The sequence below is a fragment of the Pseudochaenichthys georgianus genome, chromosome 17 (genome assembly GCF_902827115.2).
Source record: "Pseudochaenichthys georgianus chromosome 17, fPseGeo1.2, whole genome shotgun sequence".
Lineage (NCBI taxonomy): Eukaryota > Metazoa > Chordata > Actinopteri > Perciformes > Channichthyidae > Pseudochaenichthys > Pseudochaenichthys georgianus.
The window spans coordinates 11,016,998-11,037,415 of record NC_047519.1 but is presented as its reverse complement, the minus strand read 5'-3'; the positions used below and the strand labels follow the sequence as shown (position 1 = coordinate 11,037,415).

General features: G+C 41.8%; 2 protein-coding genes across 4 annotated transcripts; one reads left to right on the top strand and one right to left on the bottom strand.

The window, feature by feature from the left end:
* The first annotated feature begins 9,304 nt into the window (after positions 1–9,304).
* On the top strand, positions 9,305–11,902 carry mgst3a (microsomal glutathione S-transferase 3a). Of its 2 annotated transcripts, none has more exons than XM_034104600.2 (6): positions 9,305–9,435; positions 10,235–10,359; positions 10,531–10,604; positions 10,741–10,798; positions 11,295–11,367; positions 11,453–11,902. In XM_034104600.2, the coding sequence occupies exons 2-6, from the start codon at positions 10,243–10,245 to the stop codon at positions 11,590–11,592; spliced, it is 462 nt and encodes a 153-aa protein (XP_033960491.1). In that variant the 5' UTR covers positions 9,305–9,435; positions 10,235–10,242; the 3' UTR covers positions 11,593–11,902. The 2 variants fall into 2 exon arrangements, with proteins under 2 accessions (XP_033960491.1, XP_033960490.1); XM_034104599.2 differs by having other exon boundaries at positions 9,306–9,440.
* Positions 11,903–12,211: 309 nt separating this feature from the next.
* LOC117462002 (uncharacterized) lies at positions 12,212–20,408 on the bottom strand. Of its 2 annotated transcripts, none has more exons than XM_034104024.2 (5): positions 19,973–20,408; positions 18,405–18,695; positions 16,442–16,753; positions 16,189–16,349; positions 12,212–13,340 (listed from the first exon to the last, which is right to left on the bottom strand). In XM_034104024.2, the coding sequence occupies exons 1-5, from the start codon at positions 20,037–20,039 to the stop codon at positions 13,296–13,298; spliced, it is 876 nt and encodes a 291-aa protein (XP_033959915.1). In that variant the 5' UTR covers positions 20,040–20,408; the 3' UTR covers positions 12,212–13,295. The 2 variants fall into 2 exon arrangements, with proteins under 2 accessions (XP_033959915.1, XP_033959916.1); XM_034104025.2 differs by having other exon boundaries at positions 18,417–18,695; positions 19,973–20,393.
* Positions 20,409–20,418: the final 10 nt, after the last annotated feature.

Below are 20,418 nucleotides of genomic sequence, written 5' to 3'. Positions count from 1 at the left end.
ATGCACCAAAACCTATATGACAATCTATAGGAAAATGAAAACCCAAAAAAGAATTCCAGGGCCCTTTTAACATTATAGAAAGTATTCCAAAGTGGCCAAATAAACTAAATATGTCAGCTTGAGATTTGGGAAAATGTGTATGAAATTGTGCACAAGAGATCCAGAATATATCCACTCGATGGAATGGTGCTGTGATAGCAACATGGGGTAATAGCTTTGATTATAACAAACAAATGTTTTATAAAGTTTCACAGAGGATTTTGAACAATATCCCATCATATTGTGCAGAATGTTATTGTGTCTGAAAAACGTATCTTCATTATGAACCAGCTGTCAACATGCCGGCTGTAAACCCAGTTCTGTTTGTGCGGCACATCCACATGTTGCATGTTGCCACCATGCAAATCCTGGCACTCCTGTAAGTTTTATATGTCTAAACACTGCCTTACAATTATTGGAATACATTTTTGCACCGTCATTCTATAATAGTTTGAAGGATACATTGCAAAATGTAGGGAAAAAGTTGACCTGATTGTGAGGCCAGGGTGTGAATGTGTTTGTTTTGGTAATCCGTTGGCTTAGAGCAAGTTAGTCACACACACTACCTTTACCCTTCATATTTATATCTTTGTTCTGTCGGCATTCATGAAAGCTGTTATTGTTAAAACAACCACTGACATGAAGGTTGATCTACTGTACATCCAACAAAGACAAAGACATGAACAAATACGTTATTTTAAGAGCCCCACATTTGAGTAATGGTCAAATAAAATGAAATAAAAAAATAAAAGAATAGAAATATGATTAAATACATTTAAAAAAGAACAAGAAAACCCCACATTGGTTTTGCATAACTCATCTTGATCTGATATCTGATACAGGAAATGGTGGCCTGTAACATCCCTGGTCACCTCAGAGGAAGGCCCAATTCCAATCCACACCCTACCCACTCCCACTCCGTGACGGAGTGAACTCCGTGGAGTGACACTTGCAACTAAACGAGGCTCCCTCCTCATGTCAGATGGAGGGAGTAAATACAGCAGCAAGCTTTGGGACAAACTCCCCTCTCTCTGGTAGAAACAGGAAATGCCGTAACTGTATTTAACAACGGTTTCAAATCAGAATCTCTTAGACAAAAAATAAAAATTAATAACTAAAATAAAACTCCAAACATCTTTAATTGTGTTTAAACAGCGTGTTTCCTGACGGACACTCACAGCGTTGAGTCCGGTCATGTAGGGCAGCAGGTGAAGTCAGGACCGATGCAGACTCGCTGTTGGAGGGCTTGATAACCCACTCCCCCTCCACACTCGTTGGTTTGGAATTTACATTTCACCAGGAGACTATTCTCCAATTCAAACACTGATAGATAGATGGAACTTTATTTGTCATTGTACAAGTACAACGAAATTACAACAGACTCAAGGTGCCAACACGCAACAACAAGACAATATAAAAACAACAAGACAATATAAAAACAACAAGACACTATAGAAACAATAAAAACAATAAATGGGACTTAAAAAAAAGGGAATATGTACATAAATAAATAATAGATAAATTAAATTGCACGATTCCCCTCGTATTGCAAGGAAGGTTTATATAACTTAAATATTAGCAGCGTTTAGTGAACATATGGCCCTGGGAAAGAAACTGAATTTGAGTAAGTGCATTGAAGAAATCAATGACTGGATGTGTCAGAACTTTCTCCAATTAAACAAAGATAAAACTGAGGTAATGGTTTTTGGAGCCAAGGCAGAGCGCTTCAGCCTGCAATGTTCAAAACAACAGATAAAGCCAGAAATCTAGGTGTAGTCATGGACTCTGACCTGAGTTTCAACAGTCACATTAAAACAGTTACTAAATCAGCCTACTATCACCTAAAGCAGTGGTTCCCAAACTTTTTTCCCAAGAGCCCCCCCAAATTACTCCTGTTGGAAGTTGCGCCCCCCCCCCCCACACACACACAAGGGGGGGGGGGGGGGGAACCACAGCAGCGGTAATTAAAGTTTCAAAGTCTCAAAAATGCTACAACTACTGTCACAAACTGGATAAATGTGAAGTATTTTGTTAAAGGCGGATGAAAGCGTAATTAAGGAGCACTATTGGAGTGACTTTGATGGTTATTGGACTCAGGATTAATTTATTTGGATTCCCGCTGAATGAAGAAATTAAAGGATGGCACAAGTGGAAACAATTCACAAAGGGATTAAACTGTTTAAAACACATGCTCAAAGGAAGCCAGATTTTACCGATGTGTTTATGTGGATTCAAAAGTCGTAAATAATCTACAAAATGGAGGAGACCGATCTGACAAATAATCCAACTGAAACCGGCATGGACAATGACTATGTTTTAAAAATGCGCTTATCCAGACAAGCCTGGTTTGGACACTTTACGGGCAGAAGAAACGTTTCTATAGAAAGAATTATACATTTCTGTCTTTTTATGCCTTCATTACTAACTTGAATTTTTATTAAAAATGAATGAATTTTTTTTTAATTTTTTTATTGTAATGTAGAGACAATGCTTTTAGTGACAATCATGTATTGCGTTACAATTATATGTAAAAAAAAATAATTATAAAAAAAAAAAAAGTCTAAGGGTGTGTTCACACCTAATAGTCCGCTCTCTGGTGCGCACCAGACCACAGTTTGTTACATTGTTTCATTTTTCAGAAGGTTCGGTTTGCGTTCACACTGGCAAAAACTCAAAGGGACTATAAACTTTAAACACAAGTCATGTGCACGGAAATGCTGTTCAACCATTGGTCAGACATTAAGGGGGTACAAACGCAAATCCCGGCAATTTCTAGCGGAGCCTCCGCCATGGAGCATCGGTCCGTTCGATTTAACTGTATACAGTTTGGCTGAAACTAACTGACAAGACAAGAGCGACAAGAAAACAGCGGAGAAGTAACGGGCAGAAACCCTCCTTTTTACGCAGCGGTCCAGACATAGGTCAGACGGCGACACATATCCAGTTGCCAGTTACTTTGGCATTAGGGCAGGGATATCTAGATACTTCCCAAGGTTTGACATAATGAATTGTGCTACTTTTAAAGCAAGCAACGATTTTCAAATCTGTAACCATAAAGCTCCTCAAAAACGCTATCGAAGCAGTTCCTGCCGTTGCTACGTTAGTTCAAACAGTAACAACGGACTATTTTTCTTAGCGGATGCATGTACATTTAAATACATACAACTATTTTTTAAATCAATAAAATAATTTTCTAAATCCACAAAAGCATTTCAATTAATATTGGGAGTCATGTCGTTACTTTGTTGAGAATGTGGCCATGTAATAAGCGGCATAATGTGCAGCAGCGCGGTCATTATGGGGAAAAGAACACCTTCATGCCGATCTAGATCCCTCCGCTTCACGTCGGGCTCCTGATCAGCCTGTCGGTGTTCTTTTCCTGCTTATGAGAGACGTTCTGCAGAGGAGGGGTGTTTCACCGACGACAGGTGTTCTTACTTTTATGTAGCTGACGGAGAATGTTTACTTTACACGACACTGTTCAACACTTAATTCTGCTTTACTCTTTAACTAAACACCCGCGGATGTCTTGAAAGACTCTTTCACTAAAGATTTTTGAAGATATCCACGTTCTTGTGACACGTAAATACTGCGCTTCCTATGTTTTGGTGCGGACTGCGTTCACACCAGCAATGAACCGCTCCAGAGTTCGCAAGTAAGCGCTCCGAGACCACCTATTTTAGCGGACCAGAGTCCGGTTGTTTAGTTCACTTAAGAGGTCTCGGACTGCGTTCACACCGAACCAAATGAACCGCACCAAGCGGCTAAACGCACCAGGGTTCGATTCAACCGGACTATACAAGGCAGGTGTGAACGCACCCTAAATATGATATTTGGCCTCAAATCATCTGAGGCCTGGCGCCCCCCCTGCGATCTTTGGCGCCCCCCAGGTTGGGAACCACTGACCTAAAGAACATATCGTCTCATCAACGTTGCGTGGAAGTCGGAAACAGTACCGAAGGAGTGGCAGACCGGGGTGGTGGTTCCCTTTTTTAAAAAGGGGGATCAGAGGGTGTGTGCCAATTACAGAGGCATCACACTACTCAGCCTCCCCGGGAAAGTTTACTCCAAGGTACTCGAAAGGAGGGGCAGGCCGATTGTCGAACCTCAGATTGAGGAACAATGCGGATTCCGTCCTGGTCGTGGAACGACGGATCAGCTTTTTACTCTCGCAAGGATCCTGGAGGGGGCTTGGGAGTACGCTTATCCGGTCTACATGTGTTTTGTAGACTTGGAGAAGGCGTATGACCGAGTTCCCAGGGAGTTACTGTGGGAGGTGCTGCGGGAGTATGGGGTGAGGGGGTCTCTACTCAGGGCCATCCAATCTCTGTACTCCCAAAGCGAGTGCTGTGTCCGGGTCCTCGGCAGTAAGTCGGACCCATTTCCGGTGAGGGTTGGCCTCCGCCAGGGCTGCGCTTTGTCACCAATCCTGTTTGTAATATACATGGATCGGATTTCGAGGCGTAGTCGTGGGGGAGGGGGTCTGCAGTTCGGTGGACTAAGGATTGCACCACTGCTTTTTGCAGATGATGTGGTTCTAATGGCTTCATCGGTCTGCGACCTTCAGCACTCACTGGATCGGTTCGCAACCGAGTGTGAAGCGGCTGGGATGAGGATCAGCACCTCCAGATCTGAGGCCATGGTTCTCAGCAGGAAACCGATGGACTGTCCACTCCAAGTAGGGAATGAGTCCTTACCCCAAGTGAAGGAGTTCAAGTATCTCGGGGTCTTGTTCTCGAGTGAGGGAACAATGGAGCGTGAGATGGGCCGGAGAATCGGAGCAGCGGGAGCGGTACTGCAGTCGCTTTACCGCACCGTTGTGACGAAAAGGGAGCTGAGCCAGAAGGCAAAGCTCTCTGTCTACCGGGCCATTTTCGTTCCTACCCTCACCTATGGTCATGAAGGATGGGTCATGACCAAAAGAACGAGATCGCGGATACAAGCGGCCGAGATGGGTTTCCTCCGCCGGGTGGCTGGTGTCTCCCTTAGGGATAAGGTGAGAAGTTCGGTCATCAGGGAGGGACTCGGAGTTGAGCCGCTCCTCCTTCGCGTCGAAAGAAGCCAGTTGAGGTGGTTCGGGCATCTAGTTAGGATGCCACCTGGGCGCCTCCTTAGGGAGGTGTTCCAGGCACGTCCAGCTGGGAAGAGACCAAGGGGTAGACCTAGGACCAGGTGGAGGGATTATATCTCTTCGCTGGCCTGGGAGCGCCTTGGGATCCCCCAGTCAGAGCTGGTTGATGTCGCCAGGGAAAAGAAAGTTTGGGGCTCTCTGCTGGAACTGCTACCCCCGCGACCCGACCACGGATACGCGGGAGAAGATGGATGGATGGATGGATGGATGGATGGAAGACTCGACTACTGCAATGGTATCTTCACAGGTCTCACTAAAAAATCTATCTAAAGATCTAATCTATCTATCTAGCTGCAGCTGATTCAGAACGCCGCTGCTCGAGTCCTCACTAACACTAAGAAAGTGGATCACATCACTCCAGTTCTGAGGTCTTTACACTGGCTTCCTGTGTGTCAAAGAATAGATTTCAAAATACTGCTGCTGGTTTATAAAGCACTGAATGGTTTAGGCCCAAAATACATTTCTGATCTCCTGCTAAATTATGAACCATCCAGATCTCTCAGATCTTGAGGGACTGGTCAGATTTCTGTCCCCAGAGTCAGAACTAAACATGGAGAAGCAGCATTTAGTTATTATGCTCAGTATATCTGGAACAAACTCCCAGAAACCTGCAGGTCCGCTGCAACTCTGACTACTTTTAAATCCAGGCTGAAGACTTTTCTTTTTGTCGCTGCTTTTAATTGAACTATTCATATCTTAGACTGCACTGTAACTTTTATCCCTGTATTTTTTTCTTTTAATGTTTATTTTATTAGCTTTTCTTTTTAATGACTAATTTTAAATGCCATTTTCTTAATGTCTTTCATTTTTTTTAAAGCACTTTGAATTGCCTTGTGTTGAAAAGTGCTATATAAATAAACTTGCCTTGCCTAATAAAGATTTCATGTGACACATAAAATGGATTTGTTGATGGGAACTAGAAAATGCATTTCCTGCAGAAAATGCGTGCGAATGCTGTAAACTGTGAACATTTATGGCTGAATTTAGCTGAAAATGCAGAAAAAGCTGAATGTGTTATTAGCTGAATGGTAGCTGCTTTTAGCAAAAAAAATGCAGAAAAAGCTTAATATTTCAAAGAAAAAGTTTAAAAAAAGGTATAAACAACAACATGTATAGCCTTGATGTCCTGAAATAGCTGAATAATGTAATAGTTGAATGTTTTCTGCAGCTGAAAATAGGCTGAAGGAGTTAAATATCAGATATAAGTAGTAGTGAATGCATTTGTATTAAGATGAGAAAAGAATGTAAAAAGGCTTGGGAAAGCAGAAGAATATTTGAACTGCAAACTTTTGAACTAACTTGATGGTGAATGATCTGTCGCCATGGCAACGGCATTTGATGACATCCCATAATACTCTTAGATGTGTTGATGGCTGCATTGTTACCAAACCTGTGAAGTTTTGGGCCATTTCGAGTATTTTCACTGAAGTTATGAGAAAACCGTGTTTCATGGTGAGCATTGTGTTGCCATGGCAACGGCATTTGAAGAAATCTCAAAACTGTCCTGGAGATGTCTTCACGGCTGGACTGTTAGCACACATGTGAAGTTTGAGCACTCTTTGAACATTTGCATAGGAGTTATAGTGACATCATATTTTATGGCGAGGGATGCGTTTCCATGGAAACGGCATATGGTGAGATCTCAGATTTGTCGTAATCGCAATCGCTGCTGTCTGTCTGTCCCATAGAAGAATATGACAGTGCAGCGCAACTATACTACGGACGTGACATCAACATAGCCTGCTGCTACCACACTTTCCCCTCAAAATATCGTTAAATAACGAAACTTGGAAATAGTGCCAATCCATACAAGTGTAACCACATCATGTAAATATGAAAGCAATCTTTAAAAATAACAGCGTTGGTTTAATCTATGACTATTTTGACCATGTTTGTGCTGTTTTTGCCATAGAGAAGCATTGCCACGGAAGTGCGTTTGGAACAACCCGGCATACATAAACCACGTGACCGGCTGGCGGCGACATCAAAGAGTGTCGTAACTCTTATCTCTCTAGGGCTCTGGACCAGAGTAATAATGCAACCGGATGTAACCTTGACTTTTAGCACACATTAGCTACATGCTGGCTACATGTAATCGAGTAAATGCTTGTAGTTAGCCGCCACGCCCTCTCTGTGTGTGTGGGCGTTACGTAAGCCTCTACGCAGTACATTTAAAACAGAAAACTTCTGCGTGCTCCGTTAGCCCGTCGTTGTGTTTTCATCTGAGCTGCCAAACTCGTACTCTAGCTGCCACATTTAAGGTAGTGATGGCGAGATGAAGCCTTATGAAGCTTTGAAGCTTTCCAGCCAATTGGTTCGCAAAAGGGTTCATCTCATGAGGCTTTATCATGGGCTTCATTTGAACACAAACCCCCCTGTTGGTCAAAGTGTGTAAAACAGGCAGATTGGACATCTCAACAGTGTGCTCTATCATACCGAGTTCCCAATGAGTAAAGCCTTAGAACAGGGGTGGGGAACCTTTTTCCTCTCAAGGGCCATTTCAATTTTTTCAACATCCTCAGAGGGCCGTACAAATTATTGACCTCTGCTTAAAAATCACAGCCCATTCATTTGGCCTTTCTTTCATGCTGTGCAAAGAAAAAGCAACCTCTTAATCCAGATATCTTACCCTGACTCGTGCATGCATTCACGTGCACAGTTGTTGCATGACCACCAAAACAGAAAGATATGGACACAAGATGTGTGCAAATGTATTTAGTTTCCTATCCATGCGGACATGATTTAAGTGGGGGGGGACCTAACCTCCTCTAGGGGGGTCCGGGGGGCATGCTCCCCCGGGAAGATTTTTTTTTTTAAATATTGAAGTTAAAAGCATCAATCTGGTGCACTTTGAGAGCAAAATGAAGAGATCTATGGAAACATCTCTCAACACCCATATGAAACAGAACTGTAAGCAGATTTACTTTTTCTTTATGGATATTTTACAAATCACTCTCCTTTCAAACTGTATTCTTGTTTATTAATAACAACTTTTTTTTACTGTCATATAGTATTTTATACCTGTTTACTTTATTCTCTTGTTTTTTGATAAGTATAATGATCATATAAAGATGTGCCTTTACCTCACTGGTTGGAGAAAAAGCTTCTTATATTCGTTAGCATAGCTAGCTAACCAGATGCTAATAACAACACAGTTATTGACTGTATGATCAGAATGACAGATGAACAGATCGCGACTGGGTTTACAACTAAAGACACAGCCACGCAAAAACTGCAGCATGTGTAGCCTACGGATTTATGGGTACTGCACTTTTTTGAAGTCCCGGAGTGGCGTTCTGGTGCTCTCCGTCAGCACTGCACCCCTGTCAGACGAGACATATACCACGTGATGACACGTTTGGCTCGTGTTGTGTTCAAGGACCATGACTTTTGCCAGGAAAAACAGGCACTTTAATTTTTTTCTTTTTTGCGTGTGTTTATAAATTACCTCGAGGGCCAAACCAAATGGTCTCGCGGGCCGTATACGGCCCGGGGGCCGGAGGTTCCCCACCCCTGCCTTAGAATAACTCTAAACAACGAACATTAAATCATATTTTCATGTTAACAATATTGTATTTATTACAGTTTAATGATTGTGACTGAACATCCTAAGGAGGCTGGTAAACATTGCAAAGAGGGATTTATATTCCTTAATAATATTCGTAAACTTAACCATGTTGTAGCCTGAGAAAGGCTAAACCATATCAAAGAATACATTTATTAACTACATTATCTCATTTAGCTGTAGCTTTTATAAACAACAAAAAATACGTATTGTTCAGTCATTGAACCAGGAACCCTGCGCTCGTGAGTCAACTGCTTTCCAGCTGAGCCACAGCACACACACTAAAGCTCCCTGAAAACACTGCAACATATGTGTTCCTGTATTTATTGATATTTTTATTCCTACATTTATTTATGCTTGTATCTATTTATAGCATACTTATGACATGTTCCGACCTCTATATAAGTGAGGGTCTGAGCTCTCTTGATTCCATCGTATCACCGGGCCCGGGTACAGGAGGGGTAATATGGTTCTTAGTATACATCCATGGGTATTATGAGCGTTGTGGTTCAACGGTTCAACCGATCTGAATCGCTTCCTGAAGCAGTCACGTGGTATCGACAGGCAGCGAGGCTTCGTTTGTCATCGGTGACGTCACTGGCCCAAAACGATACAAGCCTCGGTACGTGCTTCACAAAAAGCTTCGGGGATTACTCGACACACGCTCCGAAGCCTCGGCGCAATACATAACATCACTAATGTAAGGTAAAAACGTGTGTTTTTGTGTAAGTTTAGTTATGTGATATTACCATACCATTACTCTGAAACTTTTCGCTGTGTTGGCGTCGTTGGAGTCCTCATTTGACCTTTCGTTTTCAAGGCGTCCTTCCTCTGCTGTGGTTTTAAGAAAGCTATTTTCCCTAGTTTGAGATGTCATGTGTTTATATCATAGACTGCAGTGTATATATACAGATTTACATATATAGGACAATGAAGTACCCGGGCATGAAAATCCGTTTTTTCAGGGGGGGTTTTGTACTAAATGTTGGCACCTCAAATAAGAATACAAAAATGACGTTAAGAAAACTAACAGGTATTACTTATATATCTCTTCAACAGTCTCTATTCTATAAGTATCACGCAATAAACACTGCTGGAATGGTAACTTTTGGAATGTAATAGGTTACAAATTACTTACGCTGTTAACAATGTAACAAGTACGTGCGCATCAAAGTAATGTTATTACATTCGTAACCATTTATAATTAATGTTTTAAACCAGAAAAAAAACTGAAAATGTCCTTAAAAGCATACATTTAAACCAGGCAGTGTAAAAGCCAACTGTCAAAGTTTTTATAAAAGTTCTTCAATATAATTTGAATTAAGATTGAAACAGAATAAATGCTGTACTCTCAAAATGACGCTGAAGTAGACCCATCATTTTAATTGGTAACTGTAATTTATTCACATAACCTCACTTTGTGTTACTGATTTACATTTATTTTGTAATACTACATAATAACCAGAACTTTATCGACTATTGTTTTTCCTTTCTCAAAGTTTGCAGGATGGTGGTACTCTCCAAAGAATACGGCTACGTGGTGCTGACTGGGGTTGCCAGTATTGCCATGATTGGACATCTGGCCATTAAAGTTTGCAAAGCCCGCAAGAAGTACAAGATAGATGTGAGAAGAAGTATTTCTGTTCAAACATATTGCAGAATATCTTCCAATCTTTCTCACTCATCCTGTTTTCATCAAGGCCGGTTGGTCTACAGTTTGTTGACACAGTTTTTTTTGTGGCTTGTGTGAAGCATTTTGCATTGTCTATACAAACAAACGTGTCTTGGCTTGCAGTACCCTCAGATGTACAGCGACGACACAGAAAATGGAAACATTTTCAACTGCATCCAGCGGGCACACCAAAACACGTGCGTATGAGTTGAAAAATGGGCAGTGTGACCTCACTCGCACCCACTTGAATTGTATTGCGCCATGCTGTTGATGATTCATAGTAACAATGGTAAAAGAGGTGAGAGTTAACATGATGTTATCACCTCTTTACAGCCTGGAGATCTACCCCGCCTTCCTTTTCTGCCTGACAATTGGTGGACTGCATGCTCCTGTGAGTGGATTTTTGTCATACTACTGTAGCACAAAAATAGAGGCTTATAAAATATGCAGGAGAGACACTACAGGTGAAAATATGTCATACTTTCACTTCCCTAGTTGACAACTTACTCTTTGGCGTATAAAAAGTGTTCTGATTGTTATGTTAAAATAGGCAAATTAGGCGTTGCTCAATAAATTACCTGCTAATTTGCATACATTTGCAACAATTTGTATTGCCAGGTTTAACGTTTAATTTTGTTGAAATATAATAATCAAACTTTTGAACAATCTATAGACGCAAATAAACAAAGATTTAGTCAAATAAACACCTGAATGTGTATTTTGGTCTTTCTCTTTCACTAGTCTTGATGACCACAGCAAAATAAGCTTGACAAATTCTCCACATTGCTTTTGGCTTATTTGCTCTTGGTTCAAAGCAACATTTGAGAAATATATAGAATCCTGTCATTACTAAATGTTAACATTGTGTGTTTCTATGTTAACCACAGCGTCTTGCCAGTGGATTTGGAGTTGTATGGATAATTAGCAGAGAGGTGTACGCACACGGATACTCCACAGGAGGTAAGAACATGTCAGGCAGTCCAAATGTAATTGACATTTTCGGTGTAGATATTCTATTACCATTAATACATTTCATCTCAATCAGATCCCAAAAAGAGGATGCGGGGAGCGTTCGGCAACGTGGCTTTCCTCGGATTGATGCTGACCACAATCTGCCACGGCCGCACCCTGCTGGGCTGGACCGGACCCCGCATGGGCCCCTTCTGCCAAGCTAGCTGTTGCTAAAAAGGACCAAATCTTTAGGATGCTCTTTCACTTGATAATCAAAGCCACTCTACATAACCCTTGCAATATGCATGCTTACCCAGGACCAATTTAATAATTTAGAGTTCATGTCGTCAAGTGACCCGACCAGGTATTGAAATTCCTCATTTAGAAAAATGAACAAGCTGTAGTACCTGGTCGGCGCTCCCATGATCTTTATCAAGCACCCAGATTCAGACATTTGCACTTGAATGATCCTTTATATTTTTTGTAAGAGAAGATGAAGATGCTGTAATAAAAATGTTTGAACATTAAATAAAACTTGACAATGGTTTGTTTTCTTATTGAATTTTTATTAGATTCTCATACAGGGTTTTGAGTTTTCCCATTGATCATAATAAATATTATACATTGGTTATACATAACCTTTTTTGAATGGGTATTGACCGAATGTGGGGTTTGGTCAACATTGGTGTGTTTAGGGATCGGCTTTTTTGCATTTGAACGATTAGTTGTTCAAAGTCCACACTACTTGTCTTAGCATGTGGATTTATATCCCTGCAGATCTGTTTGGCTGGAAACCAACTGCGAAAGACAATGTCTGTCTCACAGGTTACAATGACACAGCAAGACTCGCCCATACATCACGGTTTGTGTTTTATTATCAAACCTAATATCAATAAAAAAATTACAGTCCACACTTCAATGGCATATTATAAATAATACGTCACTGTTGGCACCTAACAGGAAAGAAACACACGAGGTAATAAAAACTGTGAAACAACAGCTTAGTTCCTGCACATTTGATAGGCTAATAATAGAGGCTAATACAGATACAGGTAACAACTATCTAAACCTGGAAAATTCCTCATTGTCTCCACTTACAGCACTTGAAGAAATACCATTTGCAGAAAACAAATACATTCCTTATTTTTACAAAATGTTTTCAAAACTGTTATATATTTTACTTTTACAATTTGTTTCTAATTTAAGTTTGTTTTAGTGCAAACATTTGTCCGAACCAAATTCAAGTTTTATATACCAGCTTCAGACCATGAAAATAAAAGTCCCCCCACAATTGTAATAACACAATTAAAGGCTGCAAAAATAAATATGTTCCATGTCAAATTTGAAGTTAAAATATTGTGTGTTTGTTTTTCCCAAAGATATGGCTTATTATAAAATCACTTCTGTCATTTAAGTATATTTTGCAAAACCTTAGTTTTAAGACAACGCGTGCAACCTGGCAATTTGGCTTAAAAGTGCACTTTACTAATATTTGGTCTCCTAAGGGTTCATCATTTATATTCCTTAATCATTTTGTGGTAATTTTGGCAAATATCCCATGTCTTTTTTTTCTTTTTTCTTGCCATATACCCAGAGGTTGTCTGTTTAGGACTTGATCCACATGACCTCAGACGTCCCCCAGGGGGCACTGCAATCATTCAAGCTATTTAAAGTGCTGTGCATACTATCAGTTACTCAGGGGTGAAGAGGCTCTACTAACTCAAAAAAACAGTTTCCACTAGACTGGAGATCTCTGGAAATGTAAAGGGAATGTGGCAAAAAGAACATCTCCAATCTCTCATTTAAAAGACTAAAGCTCCTCTTTATGGAACTACAGATGAATATCATTTTATCACTGACCCAAAACTCTTCTTAAGAATCGTAGCTAAGTCCAGTCAAAGCTTTGTTCTCTGAGTGTCGTGGACAGGATGCTTCCATCAGTAGGAGTATCTGGAGAGCGGCGTGTCCTCCATCAAATCATCCTGGAGGAGAAGAGGTAAACAAGATAAAGATTACAGCCTACCAGTTAAATGCTTTTACTCACAGTTGTACATTTGTTGAAAAGTGTATAAGGGATTTAGTGACTTTTAATCTGTTATTCCCTAAATATAGGAGTCGCATTTAGCAGTGCAGCAATTTAGTATTGCATTTCTATGCAGCTGTGGGACTAAACAAAGAGAGACGTTAAAGAAAAATGGTTAAAGAAAATTTGTTTTGCAAAGACGGGAAACCCCTGGATCCTACATTTCCTATAATACAACCGAATATGGTGTCTTTCTTTAGACCATCCTCGCCTGGCCAGTATAATTTAAGTGAGCGTAGTCACTGATATCACCCATTGGATTTTAGAATACAACGTTTTACGATTTGCCATTGACCTCGAATTGTTACGGTTACTATAAACCACCAGTCAGCAAATCCTGTGAGATTTTAAGCAAAGTTCCGTAAATTAATTGAGGGTTACCTTGGTTGCAGGCAGGCCCGCCTTAACCTGCCATCAGGCCCTGGGGCTGATGGCATGGTTTTGTAGGCCCCCTATTTAAACAACAAATCAAAGTCATGTATAGCCTCAGCAGGCTCTGTGATCGCACTTCTCCACTCTGCTCTACGCGCGCCTGGTCCTCTCCTCCAGATGAGTGACGTATCGGGCCTCCCTCATGTATTTGTCCGGTTGCCGTTGGCTCCCCTCCACGTAGCAAGTCCTCGTCGTCCTCTCCATCTCCTCCAACGGATAATGTCCCTCCTGTCTGTTTTTCCTCTCCCGCTACTCCATCGCTATCAGAACCAGACGGCCTACTTGGCTCCGAGGCCGCGCGGCCGGCACCGCTGCTGCTCGGTACAGAACTAATCTGTCCTTCCTCCTCATCCTGGCCTACAGGTTTAAAATAACCTGTAGGCTTCGGCATTTTTTGTAATAGCTGCTTATCTCGAAACTCCTTTTCCCTCAACAATTTCCTTTTCCGAGCGCCACTCTCAAACTTTTTCTTCTCAAACTTTTTCTCCTAAACAACCTTCACACCGTCACTCAATCAGTCGCAATTTGAATACGTCACATGTGAAACATATTCTCATTCTGATTGGCTGTTAAGTGGTGCCCACTGACTGTTTCGAAGTCATCTCTGGAATCCATCGATCTGATTGATTAGCAGAGCAAATGATCAAAATACTACGGGGGGAAGATATTTTCGTTTGGTTTACTGGTCTGGGGGAAGCTCGCGAGTGTGTGTGTGTGTATACGTGTGTGTGTTTGTGTATTTTTGCATTTGTGTGTATTGTGTTTGTTTCCCGGGGAAAACACTCTCGAGAAACACCGGCTGTTGTTATGCCTGCTGTGACGCCAAGTTACTCCGTTCTCCGCTTGTAATTATGCCGAAGCTTCAAAGTTGTATTTATCATCTGAATTTGCCAAAATAAGTTTAATATTCTGAAAGCCAAGACTTTGTTTATTTGAAAACAGATGAAAACAAACTGTAACGGACCCTGCCGTGTTATCTATGATTACTAAACGCCTTAAGGCCCTGACACACCAAGCAGTCACCAGAGGACTAGCCGACGCTGAAGTCGGCTGTTGCCTGGCCGTGTTCTCCTGCGTTTTGGCCATGTGTCGCACGGGAACACACCGCACCGACTTCAGTGCGTGAGTGGCAATAACTCTCCTTACCAGTAGGCGGCGGTAGTGTGTATTCGTCATTCAAAAGAGGCAACAACCGGAAGACAGAGAAGAAGAAGAGTATCTTTTCTCCGTAATATCATACAGAGCTGGCCTCTCCTGGATCAAGGTGATGAGCAGGTCTTCGTTTGCATCATTCCAGATCGCCATGATGAGATGAAAATGAATAGCAGTCTGTGTGTGCCTTCTTAAATCGTTTGTTTACGTCCCTCCCTTCCGCTTCGCTTCTCATGCACTGATTTGCTAGCTGAACAGCCAATCAGAGTGATTATTTGGTCCGACTGCCAGACCCGATGCATGGTCGATTCAACATGTTGAATCGGCCATGCATCGGGTCTGGCAGTCCAAATAAGGCGTGTCACGGTCGACGGTGCGGGACACACCAACCTGACTACGGCGCCGCGAATGCCCGACAGCTTCTGACGGCCTCTGACTCCCAAAATCGGGTTGGTGTGTCAGGGCCTTTACATTCATAATGTCAGCCGGAGGGAGGGGGAGTGAAAGTCATCTTCCCTTTACAACCTTCAAAAATTTATTTATCGTGTGATTTTGGAAATAAAAGTTTCATATTCTGAAAGCCAAGACTTTATTTATTTAAATGTTTTTTTAAATGTTTTAATAAAAAAACTTTTTTTTTTTTAATTCAACTTTTTTTTTAAACTTTTTTATTGGCTCATGATAGGCCCCTGATCTCCGTAGGCCCCTGGGCTTCAGCCCAGGTCAGCCCGTGCATTAAGGCGGCCCTGGTTGCAGGTCTCAGTGGCTGTTGCAACTGAAATCATAATGTAAACCTTAGAGCATACCAGCTTGGAAATGAACATCATGCTGTACTACAAAATACATGAAACTAGCGATTAAGGCCATGATTCAATCACAAACATTTTCAAGTTAGAAGTGGGTTCATTTGTTCTCATAGACTTTTATACAATCAAACTTATTTTTGCAACCAGAACCTGCCCCCTGCTGGCCATTAAAACAAATACGGTTCAAGGCAATTCACATTGATTTTGATTTGAGGCTCCCAAGGCATTGTTCACTTTGTTTCTTTTTTTGTAAAACAGTTTTTCTCTCTGGACAAGGTACCTATACAAAAAAAACCTCTTAAGTAATATTGAATCACAACCACAACATGTCATTGTTATACATGGTAGGTGTCTCACCATGGGTAGATCCTGCAGCCGATGGAACTCTGGGTGAGTTGTCCGATGGCGAAACTTGAGGAAGAGGACGACGAAGACGATAGCAGTGGTGACGATGAACACTGAAAGCAGGCCAGCCAGCAGTGGGTCTAAAGGGGAGCTTGAGCGGGGCCTCTTGAGGTCTAATAGGATAAACATAATAAAGCATGGGCTTTTAAGAGCGAGAAAATAAAGCCAATCTTGGGAGCCTAATACAAAACTCTTACTGCCATACCTTCATCTCCAACATTGAGCTGAGGCGGGATCTCTCGGTGTGTAGGCCCAGCAGGACCTCGGCCTGGAGCTGAGGTCAGAGGCTGTGCTTTGGAGGTGGGCTGCGTGGGGGCTGAGGTCAGTGGTTCAGACTGTGGCTGCAAGGTGGAGGCGTGGGCTGTGGAGCTCGTACCCTGCACTGTGTGGGCTGCTGGAGATGAAAAGGTGTCGAAGGGATCTGTGGTCAGAGCGGCTCTGCCTTCCGTGGTGGAGATGTGCGGCGTAGAGGCGCTACTCTGTACAGTCGGCGCGGATGAAAGGCTTTCTGTGGTAGCTGGAAGTGGGGATATGAAGGCAGGGATGTGTTAATTTAAGGCAGTACATAGACTAGTTCAAAGGGAACAAACCGTACACACAGAATCAAGATGAGTCAATCCCTCTGACTGTGTCTATGTTTTCAGGTCCCACCTCTTTCCTAACAATACCATGAAACCTTGTTCGCACCGTTTGCATTTTCATGCATCAAACAACAACATAATAAGGAGGATGGTGGAGGTCACAAATTGCTGAGAACTGCCACTTTAAAGCTTTGCAGAGGCTGATTTTATGGAAGACGATTAGGGCCACATGTGGACATTTGATTTGATTTTGATTTGAAGTTGAGGAATTCCATGTTTAAAGCAATCAGGATTCAGGATTTAATTGAAAAATAAAAAATCTTACTCCAAATTCGGACTCCAAACTTAAACTCCAAGTAAAGTCAGAGTTCTCTGAATTCAAATGAATGTTTTAAATATGTCAATGTTTTATTTCTGACTTTAATCTCAGTATTCAAACACATATTTCACATTGGGCTCAGTTCTCTCCTGTATGATAAACTCCAGACATCTGCACAAATGTAGAGATAACAACAGAATGCCAAACTCTTAGCCTCAAGTCAACAAACTAAGATAGACACTAAAGGATTGTGGTTGTTATGATATTAAAGATCTAAAACTAGATGTAGTTGACAGTCAGAAAATGTATCGGCCCCCATTTGGATAACCGATTACTTGCAATAGTTGTTATTTTAAAGCAAAACATGCTGTTTCTATAACTAGTTGTACAGACAAAACTGCGTCACTATGCATTCCACAAATAAATAAAATAATCATAACCAAAAAAAACATGCGTAGATTAATCGATAATGAAAATAACCCAACAACAGTCTCCATTTTCCTTTTCACTATAGCTGTAATATTTCTTCTCTGTGAAACTATTGAATAACATAAACTCACCTCCTTTCCCCTCACTCATCATGAGTATATTCTTACTCCACTTAAAGCACATGTGGCTGTTTACATCAGGCTTGACAGCTCATGCCAACAGCTGGGGAGGGGCCTAGAAAAAGGGTGTGTTCAAGGACCTTTGTACGCTGTGAAATTACAAGCCAGAGTAATGTTTACATCGAGGACAGATTGAGGGAACAGGCAAAAGACAGCCATGTGCATGTTTTGCATCACATTATAAAGCAACCAAAAGTAGTTGCAATTGTGGGTCTTCAAAACGGAGAAACTCAAACAGCATCTCCCGCCTACATTGCTCGACAGGGGCGGATCGAGAAGTGGCGACAAAGGCTAAAAAAGGGGGCAAGGGTTTGATCCGGATGACGTTATTATGCCATTTTGTTTATTTCTGGGCTGCTTAAAGAGGCAATGCAGCATCAGCAGCGAGGGTTATATTTATCTGAGCTATAAAAGGGAATCTCGTAGATGAGGTTGCGACACACATTCTCGATATCAGTGCCGTCATGAGAGGGTCAGGGGAGCAAAATGCTCCTGGCATGCTGCTGGCAGAGTCTGAGAGCAGCGTCTGGGTTTGCAAACAGGCAGATTTAAGTGTGTGGGCTGTTATAATTTAAGATTCTGGACAAAGTAAACAGACTGGACAAGAACATTAAAGATACAGAAATATATAGAGCTTTTAAAAAGATAAATGGTGCATACAGGTTGGATTACCTGACAGTGAAGCAGGCACATTGGTGTGTAGGGATGTAGCGGTGGACGATTGTGTTTGATATAGGCCGAAAGAATTTGTCACAGTCTCTGAATGGACTGTCACTTCGGTCTTGGTCATAGTTGTGGTTTGGGTCGGGGTTCCATCCGCGCCTGCAGGATTATATGTCCACTGTGAGGGCTCATTCCCAGGATGCTCCGTCAGGTCAGGAGATGCTGAGCTTCCAGCGTGACTCGGGGGGGCAGCTGGGGTGAGCACAGGAGGCACCGCACCGCTCTGACCTACGGAATAAAAGATCATAAAGGGATGAAAAGGTCTTCTACAGTTGTGTCAAAACAATCTCACAACGTCGAATTTTAAAATGCTTTGTTTTGTAAGATAAACATTCAAAATAAAAATAATACATAAACATATTATTTATATTCATAAAACTTGCATATTTGGTTGGGATAAGTAAACTCACTAAATATGTTTACTTGAGGGCTTCGATGGCTTTCCTTACATTCTTAGTCGACTAACAGTGATATTGTTGAAACATCGATTCGATAGATAAGGGTTTCTCGTGTATCATGCAAAAGCCTCACTTCAAATCTTGTGTTTTCCTGAGATGTGTGCATGCATACGATTTTAGGAAATAAATAATTTAGCATGAAAAAAGTCTTAAAATCGACTATTTGTCCAAAGAGATCTTTGTGATGAGTCCAAAAGGAACTTTGGTCGACTAATTGTCTTGGAGCTGGTAGCCCTATATTGTATACTTTGTTCACTATATGGAGCTTTTATAACCCAAAGATAATCAGTTTATTATGATGAAAGCCAAACTCTGATATTTGAAAAACGAGAACCAGCGATCTCTTTAAAAAAGAAATCGCTGCTTATGACTTGATTAATCGATTCTCAAAATAGTTCACGATCAATTTGATGAGATTATGCCAATCACTCTTATGCAATTTAAATGCTATGATGAAAACTATGTGTACTGACAGCAGTGTGAGTGTTTTTGAGTCTATCCTGAAATAAACAAGATATTATTATGCCAATGAAATGAGAGAAGACTGAACTAAAGTACGTTCAACATTTAAATAAACATAGTGGTCACAAGAGTTACCAAATAAACAGTGAAACACTCATCTTCTTGAACAAAGGTAATCCAAACGATACGGTGAGGTAGTAAGCAAACTGTAAGAAGTTAATAATACATGTAATGACGTTAATTTGCCCATCAGCCGGCAGCTCTGTATACACGTTCTGTAAGATAAATAGAGCATCAGCGCGTCAGCAGGATGTCAAGTCCCTCCAACACACACACACACACACACACACACACACACACACACACACACACACACACACACACACACACACACACACACACACACACACACACACACACACACACACACACGCACACACGCACACGCACACGCACACGCACACACACACACACACACACACACACACACACACACACACACACACACACACACACACACACACACACACACACACACACACACACACACACACACACACACACACACTAGGGATGCTACCTTACCTCTCGTCTGCGATGGGCCGGTAAGCACCACCAACATGCAAAACACCAAATTCATTTCAAATATCATCTTCCTCGCGGCCTTTCCTTGCAGATCACACCAATAAAACCGGACCAAAAGCCTCCCTCCTCAACGGTTTCTCGGCTCTGAGGTAGTTTCCGTTACGTGAATTGACAGGGCGCATCATCGGCGCTAAAAATATCCTGAGGGAGTCGGGCAGAAGAGAGGCAGGGGTGGGGCCGCTCCGCAGGCTGCATGCGGGCGGTGTTTGGAGCAGAACGGGCTGCACGCGCTTTATTCGAAAGAGGCAAAACCGATCTCACTGCACATTCATATTTCACTCTCCAGCTTTGTTTCTCTTAATCTGCATATATTCCTATAGCGACATGCATCAATTTGCAGTCGCTCCTCTGCTCCAATCAGGTGCCAGTGCGTCAGAGGCGCAGTA

What these genes read in the sequence shown, in the direction of transcription:
- mgst3a (XM_034104600.2), top strand. Translation starts at nt 10,243, where the DNA reads ATGGTGGTACTCTCCAAAGAATACGGCTACGTGGTGCTGACTGGGGTT. An exon ending in GCAAGAAGTACAAGATAGAT is followed by an intron (nt 10,360 to 10,530) that starts GTGAGAAGAAGT and finishes CTTGGCTTGCAG; the next exon opens with TACCCTCAGATGTACAGCGA. An exon ending in ACACGGATACTCCACAGGAG is followed by an intron (nt 11,368 to 11,452) that starts GTAAGAACATGT and finishes CATCTCAATCAG; the next exon opens with ATCCCAAAAAGAGGATGCGG.
- LOC117462002 (XM_034104024.2), bottom strand. Translation starts at nt 20,039, where the DNA reads ATGATATTTGAAATGAATTTGGTGTTTTGCATGTTGGTGGTGCTTACC. An exon ending in CGGCCCATCGCAGACGAGAG is followed by an intron (nt 18,696 to 19,972) that starts GTAAGGTAGCAT and finishes TTTATTCCGTAG; the next exon opens with GTCAGAGCGGTGCGGTGCCT. An exon ending in GGCTGCAGGATCTACCCATG is followed by an intron (nt 13,341 to 16,188) that starts GTGAGACACCTA and finishes CTTCTCCTCCAG; the next exon opens with GATGATTTGATGGAGGACAC.